The sequence below is a fragment of the Platalea leucorodia genome, assembly GCF_965183815.1.
Source record: "Platalea leucorodia genome assembly, chromosome: 19".
Lineage (NCBI taxonomy): Eukaryota > Metazoa > Chordata > Aves > Pelecaniformes > Threskiornithidae > Platalea > Platalea leucorodia.
Genome location: NC_138841.1, coordinates 5,769,106 through 5,796,433, shown reverse-complemented (window position 1 = coordinate 5,796,433; position 27,328 = coordinate 5,769,106). Strand labels below are relative to the sequence as shown.

At 58.1% G+C, this 27,328-nt stretch overlaps 1 protein-coding gene across 1 annotated transcript; it reads left to right on the top strand.

The window, feature by feature from the left end:
* Positions 1 to 9,375: 9,375 nt before the first annotated feature.
* Positions 9,376 to 20,082, top strand: SLC6A17 (solute carrier family 6 member 17; the record flags this gene model as incomplete). The annotated part of the gene is made up of 11 exons (XM_082329968.1): positions 9,376 to 9,661; positions 13,082 to 13,239; positions 13,525 to 13,651; positions 14,360 to 14,541; positions 15,033 to 15,143; positions 16,151 to 16,392; positions 17,502 to 17,694; positions 18,066 to 18,258; positions 18,396 to 18,555; positions 19,108 to 19,270; positions 19,714 to 20,082. The coding sequence occupies 11 exons, from the start codon at positions 9,376 to 9,378 to the stop codon at positions 20,080 to 20,082; spliced, it is 2,184 nt and encodes a 727-aa protein (XP_082186094.1).
* Positions 20,083 to 27,328: the final 7,246 nt, after the last annotated feature.

The window sequence follows — 27,328 nt, the reverse complement described above, 5'->3', positions numbered from 1 at the left end:
GTCATTTCCATCAGGTGCGGAACCAGCAATGAACTCCTTTGAAAAACTCCTTTCCCCCCCAGTAAACCAACCCGACAGCCCTCTGGCTTTCCCAGTTATCCCAGTTAGATGTTTTCTGAGGGCAGGACTCAGCAGCACTGAATAAAAGGGGAGGGCTGGGCCCTACAGGTGTGCCTGGACTCTCTGCTAGCCAGGCCACGCTTATTGCACCAAAGCAGCCAGGATAAATTAAGCCTGAGAAGCTGGAGTTGGGGTTTGCTTGCCCTGAAGAGCTGTTTGTGCCCGTGTATTTCTGCTTTCCTCCTGATGAAATACCTGGTGCCACTGCATCCCACTGTGTCCTGTGGGGAGTGGGACCCTTTTGGCTGCAGAATTTCATCATCAGCGTGAAAGGTGGGTTAATAAATGCGAATACCTCATCCTGCGAAGCTGGCTTACGCCCCCAGCTCAGCCTTGCTCCATCCCGTGCTGCTCCCGGGCTCAGCTTGGGCACGAGAGGGAACTGGTGTGGCTGGAGAGGGCTGGGTGTCCTCTGAGCCCAGCGCTGGGTCTGGGGTCCCTGGGTGTCACCGGGCTTTGGGCCAGCCCTGAGCATCGCGGCCTTCAAAGGGCAGGCTCCAGATTTGCACCCGAGTTGTGGGGAGCAGAATTTGGGTCCCGGCTGCTCCTCCTGGCTCCCTTTGTCCCTGTGTGGTCTGAGACAAAGTGACCAAGTTATCCTGGGAGGAAAGGGGTGCCCAGATCCCCTCCTCTTCCCCAGGGCAGAGCCACGGCAGTGGGGGGCTGCCCTTTTTGGCCAGGGGGCCCGTTACAAAGGGGGTTTTGCCTTTCCCCACAGCACCCGGGTGGGCAAAGCTGCACCCACCCCTTCTGCCAGGACTCACTGCTATTATTTTTTTTTTTAATACCCCCCTCGGAGAGGTGGGGGGGTGGCCCGGCACCCCAGCTTTGACGCGCAGCCCTGGTGACTCAAGCCTGCGTCAGGGGCTGCGTGTCCCTTATTATTTATTTATTTTTAAATCTTTTTTTTTTATTGCTTTTCTTTTTTTTTTTTTTCTTCTTTCCCGGAGCCGAGCGGAGTTACCTCCCCTCCGGCGAAGGGGAACGGGGCCGGGCCGAGCCCAGCGCGCATCCGCCGAGCGGAGGGAGGGAGGGAGGGAAGCGGCCGCCCGGCGAGCATCCACCGGTACCCGGCTGCTGCTGCCGCTCCTCTCCCGGCGGCCGCCCGGTTCCCTGCAGCACCGGCAGCCCCGTACCGGTCTCACCCCTTCCCAGCACCGGGGCCGGGGGGGGGGGGGGGGGGGGAAACCTGGTCAATTTCACGCGGGAACGGGGCAATTTCAGCCGGGATCTGGTCAATTTCACCCGGGAAGGCGGCAGTTTCACCCTCCCCCGGAGCCGCCGAGCAACCGCCGCAGCGCCGAGGTAAGGCTGCTCCCTTCGCTCCCCCCCCGCCCCGGGGTCCCCTCCCGGGGGTCGCCCCCCGCCTCCTGGGGTGCCGCCTGCTCTGTTTGCCCCCTCCCCATCGCTGCTGTCGGGGCTTTTTTGGGGGGAAGGAGCTTAGGGTTAAGCTGGGGGGGGGGACACCTAAGTCTGGAGGCATCAGGCGTGGCCCTAAGGGTGGTGGCATCGAGGGCTGGGGGGGACCTTTAGAGACAGCAAATGGCTTAGGCCACCCCGGAGAGGCTGGGGGTCGCCGCCCGGGGGGGCGGCACTGGCTGCCCGGCCCGGGTTGGTGGGGGGCTCATCCCCTCCCAGCCGCTGCCTGAGGATGGGTAGAAATGCAGCTTCGAGATTGACCTTGACAATAACATTGGGAGAGGAGAAAGCATTCGGCTGCATTGAGGGTTTCCTTCCCGGCCCCCGAAGTGTTGGGGGTTTATTTTGCCTTTTTTTTTATGCCACTCCCTGGATGTGGATGGCTGGCTTTGGGGCAGAAAAATGGGGCTTGGGGTCCTGGTTTTGTGCAAGTGTCAGTATTGGGTGTGGGGAGTCCTCATCCCCTTCTGTGCATTTATTGCATCGCTGGATGTGCCCAGAGGTGCGTGTTTCGGGCTGGCGTCTCGGCCAGGTGCAGATTTGTATCACTCTGCGGACGCGGGGCTTAGACCGGCTGAGAAATCTGGTCCCAGCTATCTGTAAATGACCCAGAAGGTGAAATCTTTCTGCTTCTCGGATCGTGCCTTGTGTCTGAGGCACCTGAGGTTTGAATCCAGCAGGAGCTGATGCAACTATTTCTGGTCCTGGTAGGAAAAAAAACCCGAAATGCCACGGCAGCTGAGCTATTCTCGGCAGGGCGTAGAGTTTCTTGCGAATCTCTCTCTAGAGGTGTCGGGACTAGGTCAAGGAACCTGGCTGGTGGTTTGACTGCAGCTCAGCTGCTTGGAAGAGAAATGAAATATGGGTCTGAGCTGTCCTCCGGGATAAATTGGAGATGGCTCCGCTGAAGTCGATAGGAATAAAAGGGTTTGGTTTATAAATCTGGAGTGACTCCACTGCTACTTCAGGCTTGCACAGAGCAGGGAATCTGGAGTTATACCAGAGCCGAGCTGGAGTCACGAGGATCAAATTTACCCCAGATCAGATGCTGACCTCCGCACATCCAGACTAAACCATTGCCCTGGGAGGAGAGGCTCTGCTTTTACCCCATCCTGGCTTGCATTCGGACTTGTTTGTTTACAAATGTGGCAGCAGCTTCAGGAATTACAATAGGGAAAAGCAGAGCTTGCAGAGGGATTTGGATGCCGCCCATTTGCTGCCTTTTAGGATAAACCTGGACTGGTTTTGGGTTCGGTCACTAACCTTCAGCCGGAGTGGGTGAGTTAAGAGGGATCGCGGAGATCTAACTGGGAAAAGATCATCTGGTGAATCAGCCGGAGCCCTGAAGGAATCATATGATGGTTGGCTTTGATACGGTGTCACGCTATTGCAGCTGTATATGTTTTCATGATATTAAATGAGAGATGAAAGGAGACCAAATTTGATGAATCAGTGGGCTCATAGACTTCGTGACAAACGCAAGTGCCAAGGCTTCCCCTCCTCCGGTGCTGTTGTGTCTGTCTCATGACCCATCAGCAAAACTGCCCTTTCCCAAGGCTTCTTGGCACCTATTAAAGAAAAGAGTCGCTGTAACGTCCCAGCCTGCTGTGGGGTGCGAAAAACCTGAGCTGGGGGCGGTGGGAGAAGCACCCACCTCTGGGGGGGAGCGGGTGGCGATGGCGGGGGTAGCCCCACCTCTGCTTGCCTCTATAGGAGCTGGGGGTTATTTATAACATCTGGGCGCTTTTGCTGGCGAAAGCCACTTGGGTAGGTGTAAGACAGAAGCGGAGGCAGCTCTGATTCATCAGCGAACGTGAACCCTTCCTGTGTCATGATGCTAAAGCGGGCCTGAGCGTTTGCACGGGAAGGATGGGGCGCAGAGCATCTCCAGCACCTCCGGCGGGGAAACGCCGGCTGCGTGCCACCAGGCTGCTCTCAACCCAACGCCGGGGCTGGGAGCTTGCTTTCCAGTAAAGCTTCTTGCGGGTGCCCTTGTCCTCAGGCATCCCCGCGCTCTCCCATCTGCTCACGTCGACCCCGTCCAAAGTTTGCGCCCCTCCGCGCGTGGGTGGGAGGGAGGGAGCACGCCGGGATGCAGCTCGGCTGGTGGGCCTGACTCACCGCGTGTCATCTCCGCCGGGCGGTGAGAGCCTGGCGCTAATTAACAGGGATCGTTTAATGAAGGGGAGAGAGGGAGCAGCCCTAATGAGCCCAGATGGCAAAAACCTTCCCCATGGAGCCAGAGAGGATGAGCAGGGAGGAGCGAGCCCCGGCACTGAATAGCTTTAAGATGGAGGCGTCTTGGACTGGCCTTGGCTCGCGGAAGGGAGGTTTGTGTGACGGAGGCTGCAGGAAGGTGCTCGGAGCAGGGCTGGGGGGATCAGAGCTGCAATGCTTCTGCGTTGGGCAAAAATCTCTTCTCGGGGCTTTGAAGCAGAGGTTGGATGCTGCCGGGAGGGTCCTGCCCTTGATTCCTTGCGGCTTGTAAGAGCGGGATACCTCCCGAAGGTGGGATACCTCCCAAAGGACCCGCTCTGCGAGGGCGATCCCTCTCCCATCGCAGAGGCACTCCTGACTGCGGGGAGCAGCAGGTAGGGGCCTGGAGCTGGTTTTCTCGTGATTTGGTCTCAAAGCCGGGGTGTGCACCCAGGCCTCCTTCCTTCCCTTTGCTGCTGGGCTTTGCAGCGTAGCGAGGGACGACGGGAGGGATGCTTGTTCCTTCCCTCCGCCTCTCCTTCCCGGGCTCTCTGGCTCCCTGGGTGACCTTGGATCTGTCCCTTCCCCTCCCTGCTTCAGTCTCCCCATCTGCACCGAAGAGCCCAGCCCTGGGCGCGAGGTTTCCCTGGCCCTGTCCGTGTCAGGGAGGATGGGGAGCTGCAAATTGATGCTCGGATCTCCCAGCCCAAACCGGAGATCCTGAAATCCCTCTGGCCCCTTTGCTCTTCCCTCCCTTCCCTGCTGTCTGACCTCGGTGGAGTGAGCTGGCCCTTCCCTGGCCTGCTGAGCTGAATGCTTCGCTGGGAGCATCTTTCCCCTCTCCTTTAGGAGCTGCTGGGGATTTGCCTGGAAGCTGAGCGCAGCAGGGTCGCAGCTGAAGGAGGGAGGGACCAGCAGAGAGGCCCCATGGTTTGAATGTTCATTTTGAATTCACCCAGTCTCAGTCTGTGTTTTTTCCTGCCTCAGTTTCCCCTTTATGGACCCAAACAAGGTATAAGTGTAGCATTTGGCCATAGGAGATGAGAAATCTCCCCCCGTGCCTGTCCTTCAGACCCAGAGCATGTTTGCTGCCGGTGGCTGCTCTCCTCGGAGCCTCCTGTAAATCCCCATCTCCTCCCCGCCCACCTCAGCGCTCCCAGGCCCAGCTGAAAGCTTTGCTGACACGTTTCCAGCCCGCTTTATTGCTCCCCAGCGCCTTCCCGAGAAAGCAAGGACGGGCCGAGGCAGGACACGCGGCTCCGAGCATCCCTCCTCCGCTGAACCATTCGTGATGCCGCTGGCAGGGCTGGGGGCCGCGGTGCCCTCGGCTCCCGGAGGTCTTCACTCATCCCAAATAGCAGCTTTTTCCCAGTGCGTGGTTCCATCTCCAGCTGTGATCGACGGGAGCCTCCGGGCAGGGATTAACCCCTCTGGGTGTAGCAAAGCAGGAACTTCTCCATCTCTGCCCCTTCCCTGGGTGGGGTGAATCCAGCTTGGACCATGGCAAACCATTGCCATGTGCCTTCGACCCGCTGCAGCGGTGGCTCCTGAGCTGTCAGTGCAAAGGGATACGGTGGTCGAGGCCACCCCTGTGTCACCTGGATGAGGGGACACGGATCGGGGATTGTCACTTGGTGCAAGCAGGAGCCCTGGGCTCAGCCGGTGAGTCTGGAGTGGGAGTGGGGCTCAGGGGATGGTGGGTGCTTTGCACGGGGGCTGAGGTCCTGCAAGACACGAAGGCACCCACCGGGGACCATGAAAGTGGGGATCCCATCCAAGGAGATCCCTAGGGACACCGAGCGGTGGGAGATGCAGGAGGTAAGTTATCCCCAGGGACAACCCAGTGATGCTTTCCCCAACGTCTCCGCTCGTAACGCCTTGCGGGATGTTGTTGGCCGCTCCCAAGCGATCTCTAGAGACAGTGGCACCGACCCCAGCACAAACCAGTCCTTTCCCTGGTCCTGCCTTGGGAAAAGCCATGGTCCCTCTCCAGGCACCTGCGTGGGTGGCATCGACACTGGTTTTTCCTGGGCAAGGCGGTCGGTGCAAAGGCACCCCGGTCCGGCAGCGCGAGCGAGGTTATTACAAGCCGTGGGCTCTGCAAGACCCTAATCTGTCTTCTAAAGAGAAAGAAAAAATGCACATTTAAGAAAATTAAGGTCACGAGGGCTAAGTAAACAAGCTGAATCTCCATCTGTCAGTGACAAGGGTTTTCTATCTCTCTCCAGCCCAGAAAGCTCCTGGTTGTCAGCTGATCTGCCTCGTCTTTCTCGCAGGGTGGTTATTATTTTTGGCAGATGAATTTTTTATTAAATTACCTTTTCAATCAAAGAAATGAGTGGAAATACCTTTCTCAGATGGATTTGGACTGTGCTTTCCAATTTGAGGGGTGCGGACCTTGGGGCTGATGCAAAATGCTGGGGAAATCAATAGGAAGAGCCCTGTTGACCTCACTGATCCCTGGATCGGGTCCCCGTGCCGCGCGGGTCGGTGGCTTTGTGCTGGTTCTGGCTGGGCTCATCTCACGGCACCGGCAGGGACGTGGACGGCAAAGGCTGGGAACGCTCACGGCATCGCTGTTGGGAATGGTCCTCTCTCCTTCAGGCCTGGATCTCCTCTAGGCAACACCACCATCACCAGGCTGGGGCTGAGCCTTTTGGGAGACAGCAGGACCTCCCCCAGCGGGGGACACAGTGACAGAGCCATGCCAGGATCAGGATTTGGACCTCTACCATGGTTTTCCCCTGCTCTTGTTCAATTTGGACGCATCTCCCATGGGGAGGAAGACTTGTACCTCTGCCCCTCCACCCTCATCCTCCGGTGTCATCTCATCCCAATGCCTAGGGAGCCCTTGCCCCAGCCGAGCAGCCAAGCACCCCTTTTGATCCCCAAATCCTTTGGGAATGTTGCTGTCTCAGGTGTCCTCCAAGGCACTGAGAGCCTCTGGGGCTTTGGAGGTGCTTGAAGAAACCTGCTCCTCAAGGGCCGCTGTGTCCTGCTGCCTCTCAGCTCCCAAGGAGAACGTGGGGGGGACCTAAACTGAGGAGGGGGAGAGGGAGAGATCCAGTGAGGGATGTTGTGGGGTCTGTCCTGACCCCATCGCGCCGGCCTGGCTCAGCACCGCCTTCCCTGGGGCTGGGCATCTCCCAGGCTTTGCTCCAAGGGGTTGAGCTGTCCCAGGAGAGCAGTTTGGGTGCCCTCGCCATGGGGAACAGCTCCGGGGGCTGGGCCAGCAGATCCCAGGTCTTCTAGGCTCTATCCTTAATATAAAGAGAGGTTTTAGCCCCCGAGGCCGAGTCCTCCTGAAGGTCTGAGTCACCCTCGCTCAGAAGGAGCTCAAGTGGCTGCTGAGCAGCCAGGGAGCAGCAAACAACTCATGGGTGATTCAACCAGGTCTGCACTAATCTGTACAGAGCCTGATCCAAAATCGATGGAAATCCCAGTGATTTCCTGGCTGCTGGATGAGGCCCTTCCCCACCCTCTGTGCCTGTCCCCATCCCAGCTCAGGATGCTCCAGCCCCGGGCAGCCACGTGCCAGTAATTGCCACGATCGAGCCATGAGCGGTTTACGTGAATGAACGCTCGTTAGGAAATTAAACATTGCTGGGTCAGGCTTGAAAGAATAATTCAAACGGCTTCTCCGGAGGAGCCGGATCCAGGAAAGATGTGGAGCCGACACAGTTGCCTGGCAACGGATGCAGCCGACAGCTGAAAATAGCTTTTCTAATAGGAACAGGGCCTGGCAAACGGGGAACTTTCTTCAGGGGTGAAAAAACAGCAAGGTGAGGGCGAGGGAGGGTGAGGTTTCCTGCTGCCGATGCTTTCTTTGCTTCCCTCCGAGGTCGGGACGTCGGCACAATGGTTGGGAATGGGCTTTGGTGCCTGGGCTGAACCCGCTGCGCTGGAAAGGTTTGGGATTGTGGGCTTTGCTTGGGGCTAAATTGGGTCAGAAAGATGGATGTTTGTCCGAAGGCAAGAAGATCTGGGGGTGGCTCTGGAATAACATGAGAGAGTTTTCCTTCTGCTGGCCTAGGGGGGACAGCGGGAGGTCCATCCCGCATCGCCCATCCTGCATCTTCTGTCCTGGTAGAGACCGGCCACCCGCGCCGAGGGCTGCCTGCCCCAAGGACTGCGCCGATGGGTTGCTTATTTGTGCGATGGCGTCTGTAAGCTGCTGCCGGGCTCTTGTACGAGCTTTGCACTGAAGGAGAAAGCATCATTTCACCCTCACCGTGGGGGCTGTGGGCAGGCTGGGGTGGGACAGGTCCTCAGGCATGGCACCATCGCTCTTCCAGGGGTTGGTGACCAGCCTGGTGTCCCCTGGGAAGCAGGGATGGAGGGGAGAGAAAAGAAGCAAGCGTGGCCCTTTGGGAGAGTCATTTTTCCAAGATGTGGGGTTTCTTGTGGGTTTTCTGTGTCTTCTCCCCAGCTGGTGAAACTCCACGGTCCCAGCTGGGGCGGGAGCTGCCAGTTCAACCCCAGTTCTCCCAGTATGGCAAGGAGGGACACGGTGCTCTCCCGGCTTGGGGAGCCCCAGCCCAGCAGAGTGGATTTCCCAGATGCCCCCAAGCTTTTGAGGTGGGGGTGAGCGCTGCAGTGCTGAGCCGGGTTGTGGGCACCCCCTGAAAGGCCTCTGTGCAGGATCGCTCCCACAGCGGGAGGAGTCCCTGTTTGCAAACGCGACCTGCCACGCATATCCACTCCTCACCACGCTGGTGGTGACCCCGCGCTCCCACCCACGCTCCCTTCCATGGGTCCAAAAATTACCCTGCCTGCACCCAGCCCGGCCCCGCACCCATGGGATCTGGTGCCATTGGTTTTGGGAATAAGGTGGCGGGGGGCAAACTGGTGTAACTGGTGTAACCGTGCGGATGCTGTGGGACCGGTACGGCTCTCCCCAGCCAAGGGTGGCCCACGGTGAAGGCTGGGAAGGTGGAGGGGCCGGGAGGATTGATGGCTTTGCCTTGGCTGCCACTGTTTTGCAGCCGTTATCTGTTGTAAAGCTGCCTGGGAAGATTTAGCTGCAGGCTCCCAGGCTTTTAAGTCATTCCTGATAACGTCCAGGGATGGAGAGACTGCCCGGGCGTTTGTCACTGTCCCCCCGGTGCTTCTGAGCTGTTGCGGGGCTGAGCCCGGGTGCTGCCGAGGGGCCAGGAGGGGAGGGAGTGGGGCACGGAGGGCAGAGCCCTGGCCGGTGCTGGATGCGGTGTCACAGTGATGCTGGCCTGGGAACGGGGTGGTTAGAGGCTAAAAGAGGTGTCACAGCGACGTGACCGGCTCCGTTGCTTGTCACTGTCCCTGGCAGCCCAGGGACATTCCCTCCTGTGGGTCATGGGAGGCTCTTCTCCATGAATGCTGAACCAGGGGGTTGCTCCGGGTCCATCGTTCATGGAGAAGGGGGCCCTTAGCATCCCCCAGCCCCAAGGCAGGGGGTGATGGAGACCCTTCCACCAGCACCAGGGCACCCTTGGGGTAAGGCAAAACCAACTCATCCTCTCTGGTCCCCTTCCCCACCCAGGTCCTGCTGATGAAGAGGAGGTGAGGCCCGAGCTGTAGCTCACACAGGTGCCGTTCTCTGCGGGACACTCATCTTCTCCCCTCGCCCCATCCCGCCCCCCGGGGCCGCGCGGAGCCGTCCCGATGCCGAAGAACAGCAAGGTGACGCAGCGGGAGCACAGCAGCGAGCATGTCACCGAGTCGGTGGCCGACTTGCTGGCCCACGAAGAGCCCGTGGACTACAAACGCAGCGTCCTCAATGTGACGGGGGAGACCTGGGACAAGCAGAAGGATGGAGAGGAGGAGCTGGATGCAGAGAACCGGCCGGCGTGGAACAGCAAGCTGCAGTACATCCTGGCGCAGATCGGCTACTCCGTGGGGCTGGGCAACGTCTGGCGCTTCCCCTACCTCTGCCAGAAGAACGGAGGAGGTGAGAGATGGGGCAGGGACGGGCTCAGCCCTTGGGGAAGGGGCTATGGCCCAATCCTGCCTTGCTGCACGTCGGCGTGTGGATCCCGGGGCAGGATGGGGCTTATTTGGGCTCTGAAGGAGGAACGGGGCAGGCAGGAGCTGCTCGCCGCCGCGCGTGCAGCAGCGCAGAGATGCAGGAACCTCCAGGGCAGCCTCTTCCTAAAGGGTGTCCACCTGCCTGCTCCAAAGTCAAGGTGAATCCCAGGCCGGGAGCCAGGATTTCTTGCTGTAGCCCCCAATTCCTGTTGGGGCAACTTGGAAACGAGGCGGGGAAAAAAGAAAAGAGTGTCCTTCCCTTTCCCTAGCCGCATCGTGTAGGCTCCAGCACCTTCCAAACCCTCCTTCCATCCCACCCCATGCCCCCTCCTTGGGCTTCCAGGAGCAGCCCGGAGGGCCAGGTCTCTTCCAGCTGTGCTGAGACCCAACACCCTTCATGACACTGATGAGAGAGCAGGTTGCTCATCATTAATCCAAGCCCAGCCCTGGAGGCCTCTCCCCCGCAGCACCGACCTTTGCAGCGATGGGAAGCAGCCCCTGCCGAACGGCACTGACCGAAGCCAGGATCAGCCCAGCTCTCCCCTCTTCCCCCTCGCCTTGTTCCCGGCGCTGCATCACTCGGCATGCCCCCAGCCCCGGAGCTGGCAAACCTGCAACGCTCTCAATAATTAAAACATCTCTGGTGTCATCTTCACGATGAGTCATTCTCCCAAACGAAGACCTGTGCAGTCAGCACTTCCCACCCCGGGGCTGCTCGCACCCCCATCGCCTTCCCCTCCCGGCTGGGCTGGAGCACGCTGCGGCCGGCTCCCGCATCCCAGCATCCCCCCAGCCGCTGGCACACTTAGCTCCCAGCGCCCTAGTTTGGGTCCAGGCGAGGCTCGGTTTCGGCGCGGCACGGCTTTGCGCGGTGCGTTCGCCGCGTTGCAAAGCCAATGGGGGGGTCTCAGCGTGGTCTTGGGTTGCAGCAAGCAGCCGCGGGCATTGCGGGACTCGAACGCCTGCGTTAGCGATGTTGCACGTGCCGGCGCCCGTGTGCATCGGATGCAGCGGGGAGGGTTGCACGCGTGGCCTGAAGGAGGTCGGAGGCAGAGCCTGGGGTAAATTCAGGGCTGGGATAGATCGCTACGGACCTGCTGGCTTCATTACACAGCTCTCTGCAGCTGGCCTCTGACTTCCAAGCAGATTTTCCCAATTACGTGAGATTGGGAACCAGCTCCCGGTTGGAGATCCAGAGTCCTGCTTCTCTGTAAGCACTAAACTCAGCTGTGCCTCAGTTTCCCCACTGGCACAGCAGTCAATAACTGTCATTAGTGCAATGAATGAAAATTTCTCCGCTTATGCCGAGGTCTCTGCTGCGTTGCGTGTTTGCGGGGCTTTAGCCTCGGCTGTCTCAGGTGCTGGGTAACAGGAGGAGCAGTTTGTGTTCCCAGGCTGGGATTCATCCTGCTGTATTCCCTAGCAAATCCGGGGCTGAATTTGCTGTCTGTATGTGGGGAGCATTAAGCAAGTGTTTTTAGATAAAAGACCAGCTGGGATGTGAAGTGGGGATGGGGAATTGAACCTACAACAGCCCTGAGACCGGCGGCAGCGGAGGAGATGGGCGTGCTGGGTTTGAACCTGGCGGCTCGGCCCCATCCTGCGGTGGGACCCAGGGGCACGGAGCCAGGCAGGGACCGGGACAAGGCGCTGGTTTTAGGAGCTCCTTGCTGTTGTATAACATCTTCCTGCAGCAGGTCTCAAAAAGGGCTTTCCAAGCTGCCCCAGTCATTGCCCCTATTGTACAGATGGGGAAACTGAGGCACGGAGCTGGGAACTGGCTTGAGCAGCAGATTGCTGAGCTTTCCTGCAGTTTTTCTTTTGGCCAAGTGGCATCGTCTCCCCTCTCCCATGGGGCAGACGCTGATTTTCTGCCTTTTCTTCCCACCGTGTTTAACCTTCTTGGCCCTCAGCTGGGGTTCCCACCGGGCTGCGAGGCTGGTGCCAGACAGACAGACGCAGGAGCTGGGGAGGGATGGACAGACCACTTCTGGGTGTGCTGAGCAGCCCCGGGATGTGGTGGTGGCTGCTGCTTTCTCTCCTGCTCCCCAAGCGGGCGTCTGCGGGGGAGAACGGCTGCGTGCTGGTAGCAAGATGGGCTGGGGCCAAATTTCCAGGACTCGGTGTGCCGGGAGCCGGCACAGGCTGGCAGCGCTGCCCACCGCGCTTCCACGCTGGTGCTGCCGGGCACGGCGATGCGCTGGCATGAGCTGGTGCCCATCTTTCCAGAGGTCACAGGAAGAAAATCTCCAATATTGGAGAAATTCACATCTGAATCTGTCCGTCTGTCCCATGCTCCATCCGTCTGCGGGTCGTGATGTGGATGCCCAGGAGGGCGTTGCAGAGATGGGATGCTCGTGGTCCTTCCCGAATTACACCGTGCTCCAGCTCTGCCCTGCTCTCTGCCTCTCCTTTCATCCTCCTAATCACCCTGGGCCACTGCATCTTAATTTATCTCCCCACCTGAACCGCTTTGCAGCACCGCTACTCCGAGCAGCATCAGCTGCCACGGGTCCTGCCCGCGGCCGGGGGATGGTGGCTGTCACCAGGGTGTAAATCCAGCCGGGAATTTGCTCAAAGCAACCGGGCTCCGGCATGTGCCTTTGGATCGCCTGCCGCCCCACGGGAGCGAGCCACATGCTCCCGAGCCCGTTCCTCAGCCACGGGCAGGAGGCTGGAGTAATTCATCAGCCGGGCGCTGCAGCGTGAGTCATCGCATCCTTTACGGTCATTTGGTTATGCTTCAGGAACTGCTAATTTCTCTCCGGCCTCCTCAATTAGGGAGAGATTAACCATGTTTCTAATTCAAGCTGTTTCTACCCCACCAGGGGACCTCGCTCCGCGCTGGGCGGCAGGCGGCATGGTGAATGCTGCCGCCGGGGATGCGGGGTGCCGGTGCGGGGGGCTCGGCTGTGCTCGGACACGCGTGTGCAGGCAGGACCTGGGTGAAGAGGAGGGCTCCTGCCTGCCTGTGTGTCTGAGACGGCTGGGACCACGTGCGTGTCCCCATGGGTTGGCTTACGGAGGTGTCTCCTTGCACGTAGGGTGATGTGCCTGTATGGATGTGGTGTGTCTTTAGGTGTGTTGGGGTCTATCCCGCATGTACCCACACTGGCAGGGGATGTCGCACCCTTCCCTTCCAAGCACGTGTGTTTGCTCCTCTCCGTGCCTGTCTTTGGTGCCCAAGCACTGAGCTGCATTCCCAGATCCATTGCCAATGAACCGCGGGCCCAGGCAGAGCCCATCCCAGCTCTGCCCTGCCTGTCCATCCCTATCTGTCCATCCTTGGCTGCATGAGAGCAGGCAGAGATGGGTCCGTGACGAGCTTTCTCTCCTCTGCCAGGTGCCTACCTGGTCCCGTACCTGGTCCTGCTCATCATCATCGGGCTCCCCCTCTTCTTCCTGGAGCTGGCAGTGGGGCAGCGGATCCGCCGGGGCAGCATCGGCGTCTGGAATTACATCTGTCCTCGCCTGGGGGGCATCGGCTACGCCAGCTGCCTCGTGAGTGCGCCCATGGGTCCCCTCGGACCCCCGCCTCGGGGGGCATGGGATGGCTTTGCAAGCTGCGAAGTGGGGGGTGGCCTGGAAGCAAACCTCGAGGGGCTCCGTACGGAGGTTTGAGAGGTCGAGGGGAGTTTTTCCAGCTCCACCTGTGGGTTTAAGGCTGGGTGGGAATGGGTCCATCCCCTGCTCCCAACAGCCCTGCTCCCCTGCCCAGCGGGAGGTGTGTTGGGGACAGTGTCACTGCACTGAGATTTAATACCGTGTCCTCCTTCCTCCCCCCAGGTCTGTTTTTTTGTTGGTCTCTATTACAACGTCATCATCGGCTGGAGCATCTTTTACTTCTTTAAGTCCTTCCAGTACCCTCTTCCCTGGAGCGAGTGCCCCATCGTGAAAAACGGCTCAGTGGCTGGTAAGGGACGGCCGCTGGCATGGGGGGAGGCTCAGCTGGGAGGGAGCAGTTCCCAGGGTAGGGGGGCTGTGGGACACTGGGGACCCCCAACATCTGTAGCTATCACAGGTTGGGGACACCGGAGGTTGAGGTGTCTCCTGGGGCACTGGGTCCTGTCTGGTCCAGTTGCCTCAATCGTTTGGAGATGTTTCCCTTGGGTTGGACGAGTCTCTCCCATGCTCTTCCCTTGGGGTCTGTCCCCACTGATGGGATTTGATGCCAGTTTGGGGATCCAGAGCTTGGGTCTCCAGGCTGCCTCGGTGCTCGGGGCCAGGATCTGAGCCAGGACCATGGAGGGAGGCAGTGAGAGCCAGGCAGAGCTCACCTGGCTGCTTCATCGGTGCCCGACTGAGACGCTGATGGAGCTAATGGTGTTTAATAGCGTCTGAGCACCTCCTTGAGACACTCTTGGAAGTTTTATAACAAACGCAAATGTATCTCCCTGTATTTAACATCTTATTTTCACCTGACAATGGCTTTATGTCCTAGCTCTTCTTTTTCCTGCTAAAAATGAGCCCCATTAATTCCTGTCCCTTAGTTTCCAGGGGTGCCTGCCTTCCCTGGCCGGCTCCGGCAGGTCTTTGACATTAATTGAAGTTCATCCCCTAAGAGACGGTGGGAGACTCTCCCGCAGCCCCCTCACGCTCCCCTGCCTCTGCTCGGTTGCAGTTGTGGAGACTGAATGTGAGAGGAGCTCGGCCACCACCTACTTCTGGTACCGGGAGACCCTGGACATCTCCAACTCCATCTCGGAGAGCGGAGGGCTCAACTGGAAGATGACCCTATGTCTGCTGGTGGCCTGGAGCCTTGTTGGCTTGGCCATGATCAAAGGCATCCAGTCCTCGGGAAAGGTGGGTATCGGTGGCCGCCTGAGCCCGGCTGCGGTCTGTCGTCGAGGCAGAAACCTCCTGCCTGGGCCACGCTCTCCTGCCCTGATCTGGGGTGGCTGGAGGATGCTGTGTCCCCTGGGGGATGCTCACACCCACTCCAGAGTTGGGGGCCACCTCGAGGGGAATCCAGAATAAGATCAAAAGAGGGTGTAGGGAAGAGGTTTAGTCCAGCAGACACCTGCAGCAACGGCCCAGGGCTCGGCCACATCAGGCTAACCAAATCGCCTGCCCAGCCCCTGCGTTTGGGGGCCGTCAACTGTCTGATCCCCTGGTGCACGCCAGAGCTTCAGCACTGGTAGCATCCTGCACTGCCTGAGGAGCAGACCTCATTTTGGGGAGGGTAACCCTCCCTTCTCACCCCTGTTGAGCTGTCCTTGGGTTGGATGGGAAGGCGGCTGAGTTCAGTGGGCAGTAAATGAGATCGTGCCCGTGCTCTTTCCCTCTTGCCCTAGGTGATGTACTTCAGCTCGCTCTTCCCCTACGTGGTGCTGGTTTGCTTCTTGGTGCGGGGACTTCTGCTGCGCGGGGCAGTGGATGGGATCATGCACATGTTCACACCCAAGGTAAGAGTCTCCAAGCCCAGCAGACTCTAAGCAGCTCCTCCCAGCTGGTCACGCCCTATTTTCCCTTATGCTCCCCACCCCAAAAACCAGAGCTACCAAAAACCTAAGCTACCTCGGAGATCCTGATATATCATCAGGACGTGCCAGCAGCACCCTAAATACGGGGTGTGGCCAGGACAGCCAAGAGCCTCGCAAACTCACCACCCTGGAGCTGCTTTGAGCCTTAGCATCATCCCGTCACCTAGAGGTGCCCAGACACGAGGGTGGGGGCATGGAGGTGCCCAAGGCGATATATTTAAAGACTTCATGGGAAGATGCTGACTGGCAGCAAAACCTCCACTGGTGGTATGCATTCATTAATTAACCAGCTAATTAATTAATTAAGCAGAGATGTAGATGAATCAGCTCAGCCGGTGAGGCTGTTAGAAGATATTAATTATGATCTCTTGATGAATGATGCTCGGAGGCCTCCAGCCCGCAGCTCTGGCTCACAGGAGAGGTGGGATGTGGTTGGGGGGACGGGAGGTTAAACAAACCCACCAGCCGAGACATTTGATTTCAAGTGCTCCAGGCGCTCCAGAGGCAGATGGCCAGGGGAGGATGGAGACCCATTGCTGGGCAGCACGTGGCTCCCTTGGGTGGGGGGACGTGGACACCAGCTCCCCAGGGCAGCTGGGTGGTCCACTGGGAAGCTGTAGGGCTTTGCATTGGGAGATCGGGCACCCAGCTTGGGCCCTGGGGCAGATGGAGCACCCAGAGACATGGTCAGTTCAAATCTTTGCCTGCCCTTCTCCATGCCTCAGTTTTCCCCTCTGTGGGAAAGAAAAAGGACCTATGAGTGCTGGGTAATGCAAGACCTGATTGTGGCAGATCAAAGCATGTCCATGGCTGCTCCAAAACCAGCCCAGGTTGTAGTCTCAGAGGCCTTTTAATTTAGCTCTGGTTCCACTGGGATGAGTTGTGGGGCCACCAAACCACCTAACTTCTTCTTCTGTCTCCCCTCCAAGCTGGACAAGATGCTAGACCCCCAGGTGTGGCGGGAGGCAGCTACGCAGGTTTTCTTTGCCTTGGGCTTGGGCTTTGGAGGAGTCATTGCCTTCTCCAGCTACAACAAGCAGGACAACAACTGCCACTTTGATGCCACGCTCGTCTCCTTCATCAACTTCTTCACATCTGTCCTGGCCACCCTGGTTGTGTTTGCTGTGCTGGGCTTCAAGGCCAACATCATGAATGAGAAATGTGTGGTGGAGTAAGATTTGCTTTTTCTCCATTTGGGGTGGGCAGGTCTTTGCTACTGCTGGTTGTGGTGGTTTTGGAGGAAACAGAGTAAGTGCTCTGGAGCTGGGTGATACTGTGTTTTGGTGTACACAAGCTCCTGATGGTCAAGACCTCCAGAGGTATCCCATCGTAGCTGAGGGAGCTGGGTATTCAGCTCCTCCAACCTCATATACAACCTTAAGATGGGCTCTTAGTCTGCAAATTGAGGGTAAATCCAACGTGTCTGGTCACATCACCTGGGTTTCCCCCAGTTTCTGCTCATCGTATGGTCCACTTGTCTGCAAGGTTAAGGGAGCTGCTGTGCTGTCCCCTAGAAGCAGCTGGAGGAAGGTGAATTTGTGCACCTAGTGTTATCTTTAGACAGTGAGCTGCATCCATAAAAATCCGGGCCATGCAGTGTGGAGTCCCAGAGCAGGAGATAAACCTGAGAAGGAAGCACAGAGAGCCTGTTCCCTGGTGGGCCCCCATGTGCATCCTCTGTCATGTGGCTTAATGCAATCATGGAATCGTTTAGGTTGGAAAAGACCTTTAAGATCAAGTCTAGCCGTTAACGAGGCGCTGCCAAGTCCACCACTAATCCATGTCCCTAAGCATCACATCCACATGTCTTTTAAATACCTCCAGGGATGGGGACTCAGCCCCTGCCCCGGGCAGCCTGGGCCAGGCCCTGACAGCCCTTTGGGGGAAGAAATTTTTCCTAATATCCAACCCAACCCTGCCCTGGCGCAGCTTGAGGCCGTTCCCTCTTGTCCTATCTCTTGTCACCTGGGAGCAGAGACCGACCCCCCCAGCTCCAGCCTCCTTTCAGGCCGTTGTAGAGATTGATAAGGTCTCCTCTCAGCCTTCTTTTCTCCAGGCTGAACAACCCCAGCTCCCTCAGCCGCTCCTCACAAGACCTGTGCTTTAGAATGCTTACTTACACCTTGGGGAATTGCAACGAGGTCCTCTGATTGAGACTTGGGTAACGTGATCCAGGGAGGTTCATCCTGCCTGGGGCAAAGGGCTTGCATGGTCAGGCCCTGTGCTCCACCCTGGGAGGAAGGGGACATCTCTGGGTGACCAGGCTCTGCTCTCCTTTAGGAACGCTGAGAAGATCTTGGGCTACCTGAACACCAACGTGCTGAGCCACGACCTCATCCCACCCCATGTGAACTTCTCCCACCTCACTGCCAAAGACTACAATGAGATGTACAGGGTGATCATGACAGTGAAAGAGGGGCACTTCAAAGAACTGGGCTTGGATGCCTGCCTGTTGGAGGACGAGCTCAACAAGGTACCTGGTGGCACTCTCGGTAGGACCGGGAGGTCACCTACGCCATTGCCTTTCCCTGGTAGGAGCTGCTCTACTTGTGTCACTCCTGGCACATGGATCTGGAAAAACTATTTTTAGGGACCCTCCAGGGATGGGGCTTCCCTGTCCCTGTGGTCTTCCCCAGCAGACGGTGGCCCTTCCTGGGGTGGGGGAAAGGTCTGCCCATAGCAAGCCTAGCAGGGTCATCACCACTTCCAGGCTGGGGTACCAGACTGGATTTTTCTTTCCTTGAAGAGTGGTTCAGTGAGAGAGACCAGAGGCGCGCAGGGGCTGGCAGGCTGGGTCCCCAACATGTTTCTTCTCATCTTTTGGTCCTCTCTCCCCCTGAACAGTCGGTGCAAGGAACCGGCCTGGCCTTCATTGCCTTCACAGAAGCCATGACCCACTTCCCAGCCTCACCGTTTTGGTCCGTCATGTTCTTCCTGATGCTGATAAACCTGGGGTTGGGGAGCATGATCGGGACCATGTCAGGCATCACTACACCCATCATCGACACCTTCAAGGTGCGGAAGGAAGTGTTTACAGGTGAGGTCTTTTTTCTGCAACCTCCTGGGGAAGGGGTGGAGGGTCCCCGTTGCCCTGGGGAGTCACTCCAGAAGAGTGTGGACATGTACTGGGCCCCTTGGGGTGCTCTGCTGACCATGCAGGTTTGCTCCCCACAGTTGGTTCCTGCATCTTCGCCTTCCTGGTGGGCCTGATCTTTGTGCAGCGCTCTGGGAATTACTTTGTCACCATGTTTGATGATTATTCAGCCACGCTGCCGCTTACGGTCGTGGTCATCCTGGAGAACATCGCTGTGGCCTGGATTTACGGCACCAAGAAGTAAGGCGTTTGTACAACAAAAAGAATAACTGCGCTGTAACTCCTGGCTAAAAAACCTCCTCCTTCCAGCTCTTTTCCATATGCCTTTTTCCCCAGGAGGCCAGCTCTGATGGAGCAAATGCCCCAGGGGCAGCTACCTTAAAGAGGCAGGAACTCAGTTCACCTTGATCCTCTTGCCCTGCCTTAGGTGTAACCCAGCCCCAAGAGCAGGTCCTTCTAGTGGGTATCTACTGTTGGTTGTGGTGCTCTGTCACTTGTGATTACCCTTTTGTCGGAGGTTTCCAGGTCCTTCTGGAAGGGGACCTTGTTCCCGTCAGTGCCTGCTCTTGTTGTTCATCAGCTGGCCAGAGCAAAGGAGGCTCTGGATAATGCTCAAATGGCCTTTTCCTTAGGAGATTCCCAACCAGTCCTATAGGCACTGAGGTGCTTGCCTGGATCAGCTGGGTGGTTCTTCAGGCTTTACCTTGAGCATAATTTACAATGGGGGCTCCTGGGAGGGAGTTTCTCACTTGAAGGTGGGGAACGCATGGTTCCATCTCTTCTTCTCGGCAGGTTCATGCAGGAGCTGACGGAAATGTTGGGTTTCCGGCCCTATCAGTTCTACTACTACACCTGGAAGTACGTCTCTCCCATCTGCATGGCCGTACTCATGACCGCCAGCATCATCCAGCTGGGAGTCAGCCCCCCGGGCTACAGCGCATGGATCAGAGAGGAGGTGAGCACAGCTCCCTTCCCTGCAGCCACCTCCACCCCAGGTCCAGGCTGAGCAGGGGGCAGCTGAGAGCTGCCAACCACCCTACTCTTCACAACTCTGCTCGTTTCTTCTCCCCTCTCCTGCTGGGAGACGTCCTGCCTGTGGTCGCTCATCCTCTGCAAGCAATCAGGTTTGTTCACACTGCCCAGAAGTCTCCAGTGAGCTCTGACCATGGGCTGAAGTTTGAGCTTGGGTTTTGGTTTGCTCCCACAGCTACACACTGTGTGCAGGCCCATGTCCTTTTCCTTGTTCTGAACCCACCTTCTGATAGCTTCACATGGTGTCCCTGAGGATGAAGTCTGGCAGGAGGCAGCGGGAATTGCCTAGCACTTAGGAGACGTTGTACCTGGTGTGCATCACCTTTGCTGTGACAACCCCTTGACGCTAATATCTGTCTCTTCCAGGCTGCAGAAAAGTTCCTTTTCTACCCAACCTGGGCCATGGCTATCCTCATCTCTCTGATCATCCTGGCATCCCTCCCTCTGCCTCTGGTCTTCATCCTCCGGCAGTTCCACCTCGTGTCGGACGGCTCCAACGCCCTCTCTGTCACCTACAAGAAGGGTCGGATGATGAAGGACATCTCTAATTTGGAAGACAACGATGAGACCCGCTTCATCCTGAGCAAAGTGCCCAGCGAGACCCCGTCCCCCATGCCCACGCACCGTTCCTACCTGGGTCCCGGGAGCAACTCCCCCATGGAAATGAGCAGTGCCCCCAACGGACGATACGGGAGTGGGTACCTACTGGCCAGCACCCCTGAATCCGAACTGTGATGGTTGCCTGCCGACCACCCCCACCGGGAGAGGAGGTCACTGGGGAGTGGATCCTGGCTGTCCAGGCAACAGGAAAATTAATTAATAAGGAAGATGAAGAAGAAACCCCTCTTAAAATCGTAACCAAAAGCAGCCATTTCTAAGATGACATCAGGAAGAAGGGATTGCGGGAGGGGCAGGACTCCTCCGACAACCCTCGGCTGAAAGGCAGGATCCCCCGGGGCTTGCCTTTGGGGAAGGGAGGAGGAACAAGAGACGCTGCAATATCTTTCCAAGAGTTGTTCTCGCGCAGCTCAAATCTGAAGCAAAGAATCTCTCTTTTCTAAGCAGCTGATGGTTGGAAAAAGGACCTGGCATCAGGTGGAAAGCCAGCCACGCTTCCTCCTGTAACCCAGCGCTCTTCCCTCCCCGTCTGTTGTCCTTTAGCCGGGAGGAGTCATGGCCTTATTCCAACGAGCACAATTAACCATCGATGTTCATAGCACAAAAAGGTGCTGTTGTTGTCACCATCGTTGTTGTTGTTGTATCTCCTGTAGGTTTTTATAGCTGTGGACACACCCAAATAACCCCCAAATTTTGACCAGGGTTGGCAGGGAGCAGCGCAGGGCTGGCTGAGACGTTGCAATGTGTGAGGCAGTGGATGGTGGATCCTCGGTATCTGTTTTGTTACCACCAGCATGGGGACAGCATCTGTGGGTTGTTCCGAGACACGGAGATGTCATGTCTGTGGGACGAAGTGGTCAGCGTGCTCCGTGGTTAGGCAGTTATCGTGCTGAGTGGCAGAAGGACCTCTGAAGTGAGGGTGATTTGGATGTGCGAGCATCTATGGGGTCTGGATAGGGTTACCGTGATGAGGGTCTGGAGCGCTCTCCTGGAATTACTCCTGACGTGTGGGATGCTCTGCTGAACCAAAATCCCTGGCATGCTGATAGTCTCCTCTTGCCACTCTCTTTAGATGTCCCAGAGGGACAAGCAGAGAAGCTGTGGGGCATCCAGTCCTACCACAGTCCTGGTTTAGCTCTCAGGAAACCACCCCCTGACTTACCTCCCTTGCACCCACCAGCTGAGGTGAGCTGGGCGGTGAGGATCTCTGGACGTACGTCCTCATTTCTCATGGCTTTGAGCCAGGGGGTCTGCATTGCCTCCCGTTGCATCTCCACAGGGGCTCACCAGCCTTCGGATGGGGGTAACCAGCTCTTGGGGACAGCAAGGTTCTGCTGAGCAGCAGCAGTGCCAGGTCCCAGTGTCCCCGCTAGCCCTCGATCCAGGCTGGTGAACCCTTTTTAGAGCCCAGGGGCCTCTATCGTGCCCATCCATGTTTTCTGGGGACCAGATTAATGTGACCTTACGTTGTTTCTCCCCATGCTATCTAGGAAAGGTTGGGATCTCCCAGCTCAGAGTCTCTCCCACTGGGACTGAGGGTTGTTTTCCTGAATCCTACATGTAGCCGAGCATTTCTGTCAAGCGTACCAGTATTACATGGCATCTTCCTCCTTTCCCCGTGGGGACAACGGTGCAGCAGCCTGCTTGCAGCCTCTTTGCCTCTCAGCACGTTGCTACGGCCTCCAAAAGCCAAGGGAGCTCCTCATCCTTGGTCCTGCTGGGCTTAGATCATGCATGATGGTATTTCAAGCCAGTCTGAAGGCCAAGTTTGTGGGTGCTTGCCCACAAGCCCTTCTCTCCTTTGCTTTCCTATCAATGGCTTTTCTTCCACCTCGATTCTCCTTTCGGCTGGGAGGCAAAGGCAGAAAGTACCTGGTCCATCCTTGACTTCTCTTAGCATCCCTGGGGCCAGGAGGTCCCCCATAATGACATTTCTCTTGTGGGTTGTGACCCTTTATTTATAGTCCCTCTCCATGGGCTTGGCTGGTGACCTGGAGACTCTTCCTGGACAATTAGCCCAGGCCCTTCGGTAGCCAATCTCCAGGGGGGGAATGGAGGCACGGACTGAAATGAAGCACTCGGTCTTTGATGGCTCTGAGAAGCACCAGCCCTGTGTGGTCAGGATCAGCCATGCTCTTGTCTCTCCTCCAGTGGTCCCCACTTCACCGTCCCCACCGCTGTCTTTCTCCTTCTCCCGCCCATGCAGAGGGACACAGAAATAACCCCACCGCATCATCTCCAAATGGGAGAGGCACAAGACCCATGACATTTCCCCATCATTAGCCAAGATGTTCCCTCCCATCTCTTGCTTCTCCCTCTGTCCCCGGTTTCCTCCACCCAACCAGCAAAACAGAGGATGAGCCAAACCGTTGCCCAACATCACCGTCCCGATGCCCCTGAGCCCGGGGGCCGGATTCCCACCATAGCTCCCATGGAGTTAACGGAGCAGGACACCTCCCGTAGCCGACGTGCTTGGTCCCATCCGCTCCCACGGCGTGATGCTCCTCGAACTCTGGGGGGAAGGATCCGGCCCTCCGTCTCTCCCATCACCATTCCCAAACCAGCCAGGGAGGTGTTTGCTTTCCTCCCCTCTTCTTGCAGCATCAATAAGAGGCGAAGTCAATAAGAAGGTAACAAAAAAGCTATATTATATATATATAAAATATATACAGAGAGAGGAGATGGAATAATAACCTAGAGATTCTCTATTTCTATTGTATATTTATTCTGTAAATGTCACTGTAAATGCTGTTAAATGACAAAATGTATTCCAAAGTGGCCCGTGACATATTTTCATTCCCAGTGCTGTACAGATCAATTCTCATTGTATATCGGGACATATTTTTACCTTTTTATTTCTCGTGCGTGATGGGTGGCCGTCCCCCACCCTGCCCCAGGGGGTCCAGCTGCCCTGGGGATCCGACAGAGAGGAGGAGGAGGGACGACACCTTTATTTTTATCCGTGGAAATACTGTATTTCTTCGTGGCATTTGCTCGGTGTTAGACACAGGGTGTTGGGGGGGGGGGGATGTGTGTTAAATTTTAAGTGATCCGTGTCGTCGCCGTGTGAGCGTGCGCGTGTTCGTCCGTAGATGCCGTGCGTGGGGGTGTGCGCGTGTACGTGTGCGCGGGTGTGTTTTGTTTAGGATTCACTTCTCCCTGTACTCGGTCACTTTGGGAGCCTGCGTTGGGGGTTTCTCCCGCTCGCCGGGGCAGGCTCTCCCTCCACGCACCTTCTCGGGGTCCCGGGCTGCGGATCGGGCCAACCCCCAGCGGCTTTTAGCCCTGGAAATCACTTTTTTTCCTCTTTTTCTCCACAGAGGCACACGGAATAGCTGCTAGTTGTGAGCACAGGCACTTTTTGGTTTTCCTCCAGGCGGTGGGAGAAGGAGGGGGGGACTGCTGCCGATATTCCTGTCCCCCCACATCAGCTCCCTGCTCGGTTCCCAGCCCGGATCGTGTTGCTCGGAGCAGGATGGTGACCCTGGTTGGGGGACAAGGAGGTGCTGGGTAGATCAGGAGGGGTCAAACCCCTGTCCCCTCTCTGGGGACAGAGCTGGGGAGGGGTGAAGTGGGTCTGGAGAGGGGATGGCTGGTGTTGAGGGCAGAAAGGAGCTTTGCAGGAGGGTGCCCACCCTGTGACGGCGGTGCCGTGGGTCCGAGGGCGCGCGCAGTCCCCGTAGGGCTGGAGCTGGGATGCTCTGCCCCTGAGCATCGGGCTCTGCCGCCGCTGGGGGCTGGATCTGCCCTTGACCCTGATGGGGATGGCTGGAGCTGGCTGTACCCTGCTCATTTACACCGTCCCCGGGTGTCCCTTGGCCCCTTCCCCTCAATCCCTCCAAAATAGCCCCCGCTTCACCTCCCGGCCCCCACCCAGACCCCGGCAGGTCACGTTAAACCCCAGCACCTCCCTGGAGCAACTCCCACTGCCTTCCTCCTGTCCCCCGTCCTTCCCCCAGCCTGGGTCTCGCTGGCAGGAGCGGGGAGCGGAGCCGGGTGGCCTCGGGGGCCGGGGGGGGGACACGGCACAGCCCGGGCAGAGCCACGGCAGCACGCAGGATGCGGCCGCTTCCCCTGCGGCCAAGCACAACGCTGGCGAAACCCTCCTGTACAGGTAAAAGCACAGATCTCGTAGTAACTCGTCCCATGTATCCTCGTAGCCGGTGTATTTACCGCGTGTGCCGTGCTGGCCGGACTCCTCGGCAGTCGAGAGAAACCCTGTAACAGCTGTAACGGAGTCCGATTAAAAGTCTCTTCTTACCAAATCTCTTCTCACCAAGTCTCTTCTCTGCCTCTGTTTCCTTTCTTGGGGTGGGCTTTGGGGTCTCTCCGAGGTTTGGGGTTGCAGACAGCCAGAGCAATGGGCACCGGGGCTGTCGGCCCCCACGGGCAGCGATGTCTCTGTCCTTCCCTGTCCCGTCACCGCCATCGGCCTTCTGTCTCCCCTCGTCCTCTGATTCCCTTCCTCCGTCCAGCACCAGTCCCGGCGAGGGGGTTGCTCAGGGCACGGCTGCCCGCAGGTGCTTCAGGAGCATCGTGGAGGTGAACTTCCACCCTGGACCAGTTCAACCAGTACACGCTGGCTTTACAGGGCGCATGGACTGGTAAGACACAGCCTCTGCTCCTCTGCGTAATGCCCTGACAACGTTGCTGGTGGCTTATCCTGAGCACTGGAGGTACAGGGAGTCTGGAAGCCAGTACAGGGAGTCTGGAAGCCAGTACTGGGGGTACTGGGAGTCTGGAGACCCTCCTTGGAGAGGGTTCAGAGGTTTCCAGCAGCCCCAGATGATTTCAGCTGCCAGATACTAGCTTAGTTACAGGCCTGGAGGGGAGCAGGGCTGCTGCTTCCCTTTCCTCCTGTCCATTGTAGCTCGCTTGGCTTCTCCAGGGCTGATCCAGCCCCAGGGAACGTGAGGAAAGGGGGGAAGAAAACGGGATGGATGGGACTGGATGAGATCTGCCAGCACTGGGGATGCCATCGGGGTATCGCTGTGGCTGTGAACTGAACTCGTCCCCCTCAGGCGGCAGCCACGTAGAAGCAGGGCGGGTTTTCTGAGCACCTCCGCATCATCTGGAGATGTTGGTGTAGGATTGGGGCGAGTGTCTGCAACGGGGGCTGGAGGAGCGGCGCTGCCTGCGGTGGAGGCAGGAGCTGGCACGTGTGTTATCTGCGCCCGGAGTCCCTCCAGGACCTGGCTCTGGGGGTGAACGTCCCCCGGGGGCGATGACCAGGAGAACGGGGACGTGTAGGGCAGCTCCGACCCCAGCGCAGGCCCAGCCTGTGTGTGGGAGCAGGGACGGAGATGCTCCCAGCTCCTCCTCATCCTCAGTGAGGTGGCACAGAGGGGGATGCAGGATTAGGGCTGCGGCACCCATCGAGCCTGGCTCAGGGTGATGCCCAGGGCTCTGCGGTACCCGCTTGTGGTGCTCACTGCTGTGATGAGCTGTCTGGCCTCAGCCCGCCCCTGTGCTCCCACTGCTGTGTGCACTGGGTGGCTCTGGGCTTGGGAAGAGGCTCAGACCCCGAGCCCAGGGAGGGGACAGGTGTCCCCACAGGCTGCTGCGATGGCAGCTTGTCCCCGGGCCACCCCCCCCAGCGCGGAGGGGCCTTGTTTTGTTTTACCCCCTTTTCCTCTCCCAGGCAGGGAGACGGGCAGCTGCCTGCAAAAGCAAACCCTGCCAAACCCCCAACCTCTGCTGCATCTTTGGGACTGCAGCTCTCGCACGGGTCTGGGCGAGCTGCTGCCGTGGAAAAGCCCCGGGTCAGGAGGGGGAGAGCGGGGCAGGGTTCGGCTCCATCCACCCCGCAGGGGGCTGAGAGCGGGTCTGGGGGGCCAGGAGCCCCCAGCTCCCGGTGCCAGGGTTCCCGGCAAACCAGACGAATGAAACAAACTGAAAAGGGTGATTCTGGCCCTTGTGGGCCGAGAAAAAAGACACAGAGAAACGGGCCCAAATGTAAAATTTAAGCCAAATGCATGCTTTTAAAAAAAAAATATTGAATTTCCTGTGCCAGTGGGGCAGGGCGCCTGCAGAGCCTGCTGGGAGGGGAAGGCTGGTGCCTTCGGATCGGGGGGGGTTTTGGGGGTCCCATCTCAAAAACAGCTCTGGACCAGGGTACGGACACACGGTGGAGCTGCTAACAGCAACATCTTGCTGTGGTTCCCCGAACCCCTCGAGAAGAAAACCAGAGACAGTTACCCTGACTCATAAAGATGGGGAAACCGAGGCACAGCACCAGCTCATGAGCGGCTCCTGCTCGTTCCAAAGGCAGACGATCACCACCACCCATCCCCGCTCCAGCCCAGCCTCCTCCTGCTCCCAAATTGCTTTTATGGAGCAAAATTGCATCAGCGCCGCCGCGGATGGAGCCAGATTCGCCGCTGGACCGAGACACCCTCCGTCGCCTGGGTTTTTTTTCTTGCTTTGGCTCCAGCCTGTGTTGCAGGACCCACAAGATGGCACTGTGTGACAGCAGCACGGGGACTCTGCCACCCGTGTCCTCGGGAGAAATTTGGGGTGCAGGCCCTACACGGGGGTCAGGGATGAGCTACCTCCCCTTCCAGGCAGAGGTCGCGGAGGGACGGGGCTGCGAACTCCGTCCGTGCAACCTGCGCAGCCCAAATATCCATGCTCAGCTGGTGAGGAGAGATTTTAGCTGAAAAATTCACCCGGCAGAGGCGGACGGCAGGGATGAACCTTGCCCACGGCTCGCGACAGCTTCTTTGGGAAGACCCGCACCCAGGAGAGCGTCCTGAAAGGTTGCTTGGGGCTCCTGCCCTGGGGAGCTGCTCTGCGGCATCAGCACCCTGAGGTGCCACCACCCATGGACCGGCGATGGACCTGTCCCACCAAAAACACGAAGGGGAGAGGGCAGAGACCTTGTTTGGAGCATTCAGGGCTTGCTGAGCTCAACATATCTTTTTCTTAACAGAATCCTGGGCTGGAAGGACCTGGAGAGGTTGGTTTGTCTATCTATACCCCAAAGCAGGATCGCCTCTCCCTAAAGCGAGCTGCAGTCCACCTTCCTCCTCCGTCCCTCCACGGATGGGGACGTTGCATGATCCCAGCGTGTCCCCAGCCTCTCCTTTAGGCCACGCAGCCCTCCAAGCATCCCGAGGCCCGTTGTGCTGGTCTCGGTGTGCTGAGCTGGGGATGCGGCCGACGTGGCGGGCCACGGGCAGGGCTCAGGGTGCTGTGCTGGGTCAGGGGGAGAGACGGTGCGGAGAGCAGTGGGGGGGACCCAGGGACCCCTTACCGTGTCCTCAGCACCCACCCAAGGGCTGTGGCTTTCCAGGCTGGAGCTGATCCTCCTTGAGATCTTCCAGGTCCTGCTCCTCATTCCATCCTTCACCTGGATGTTATC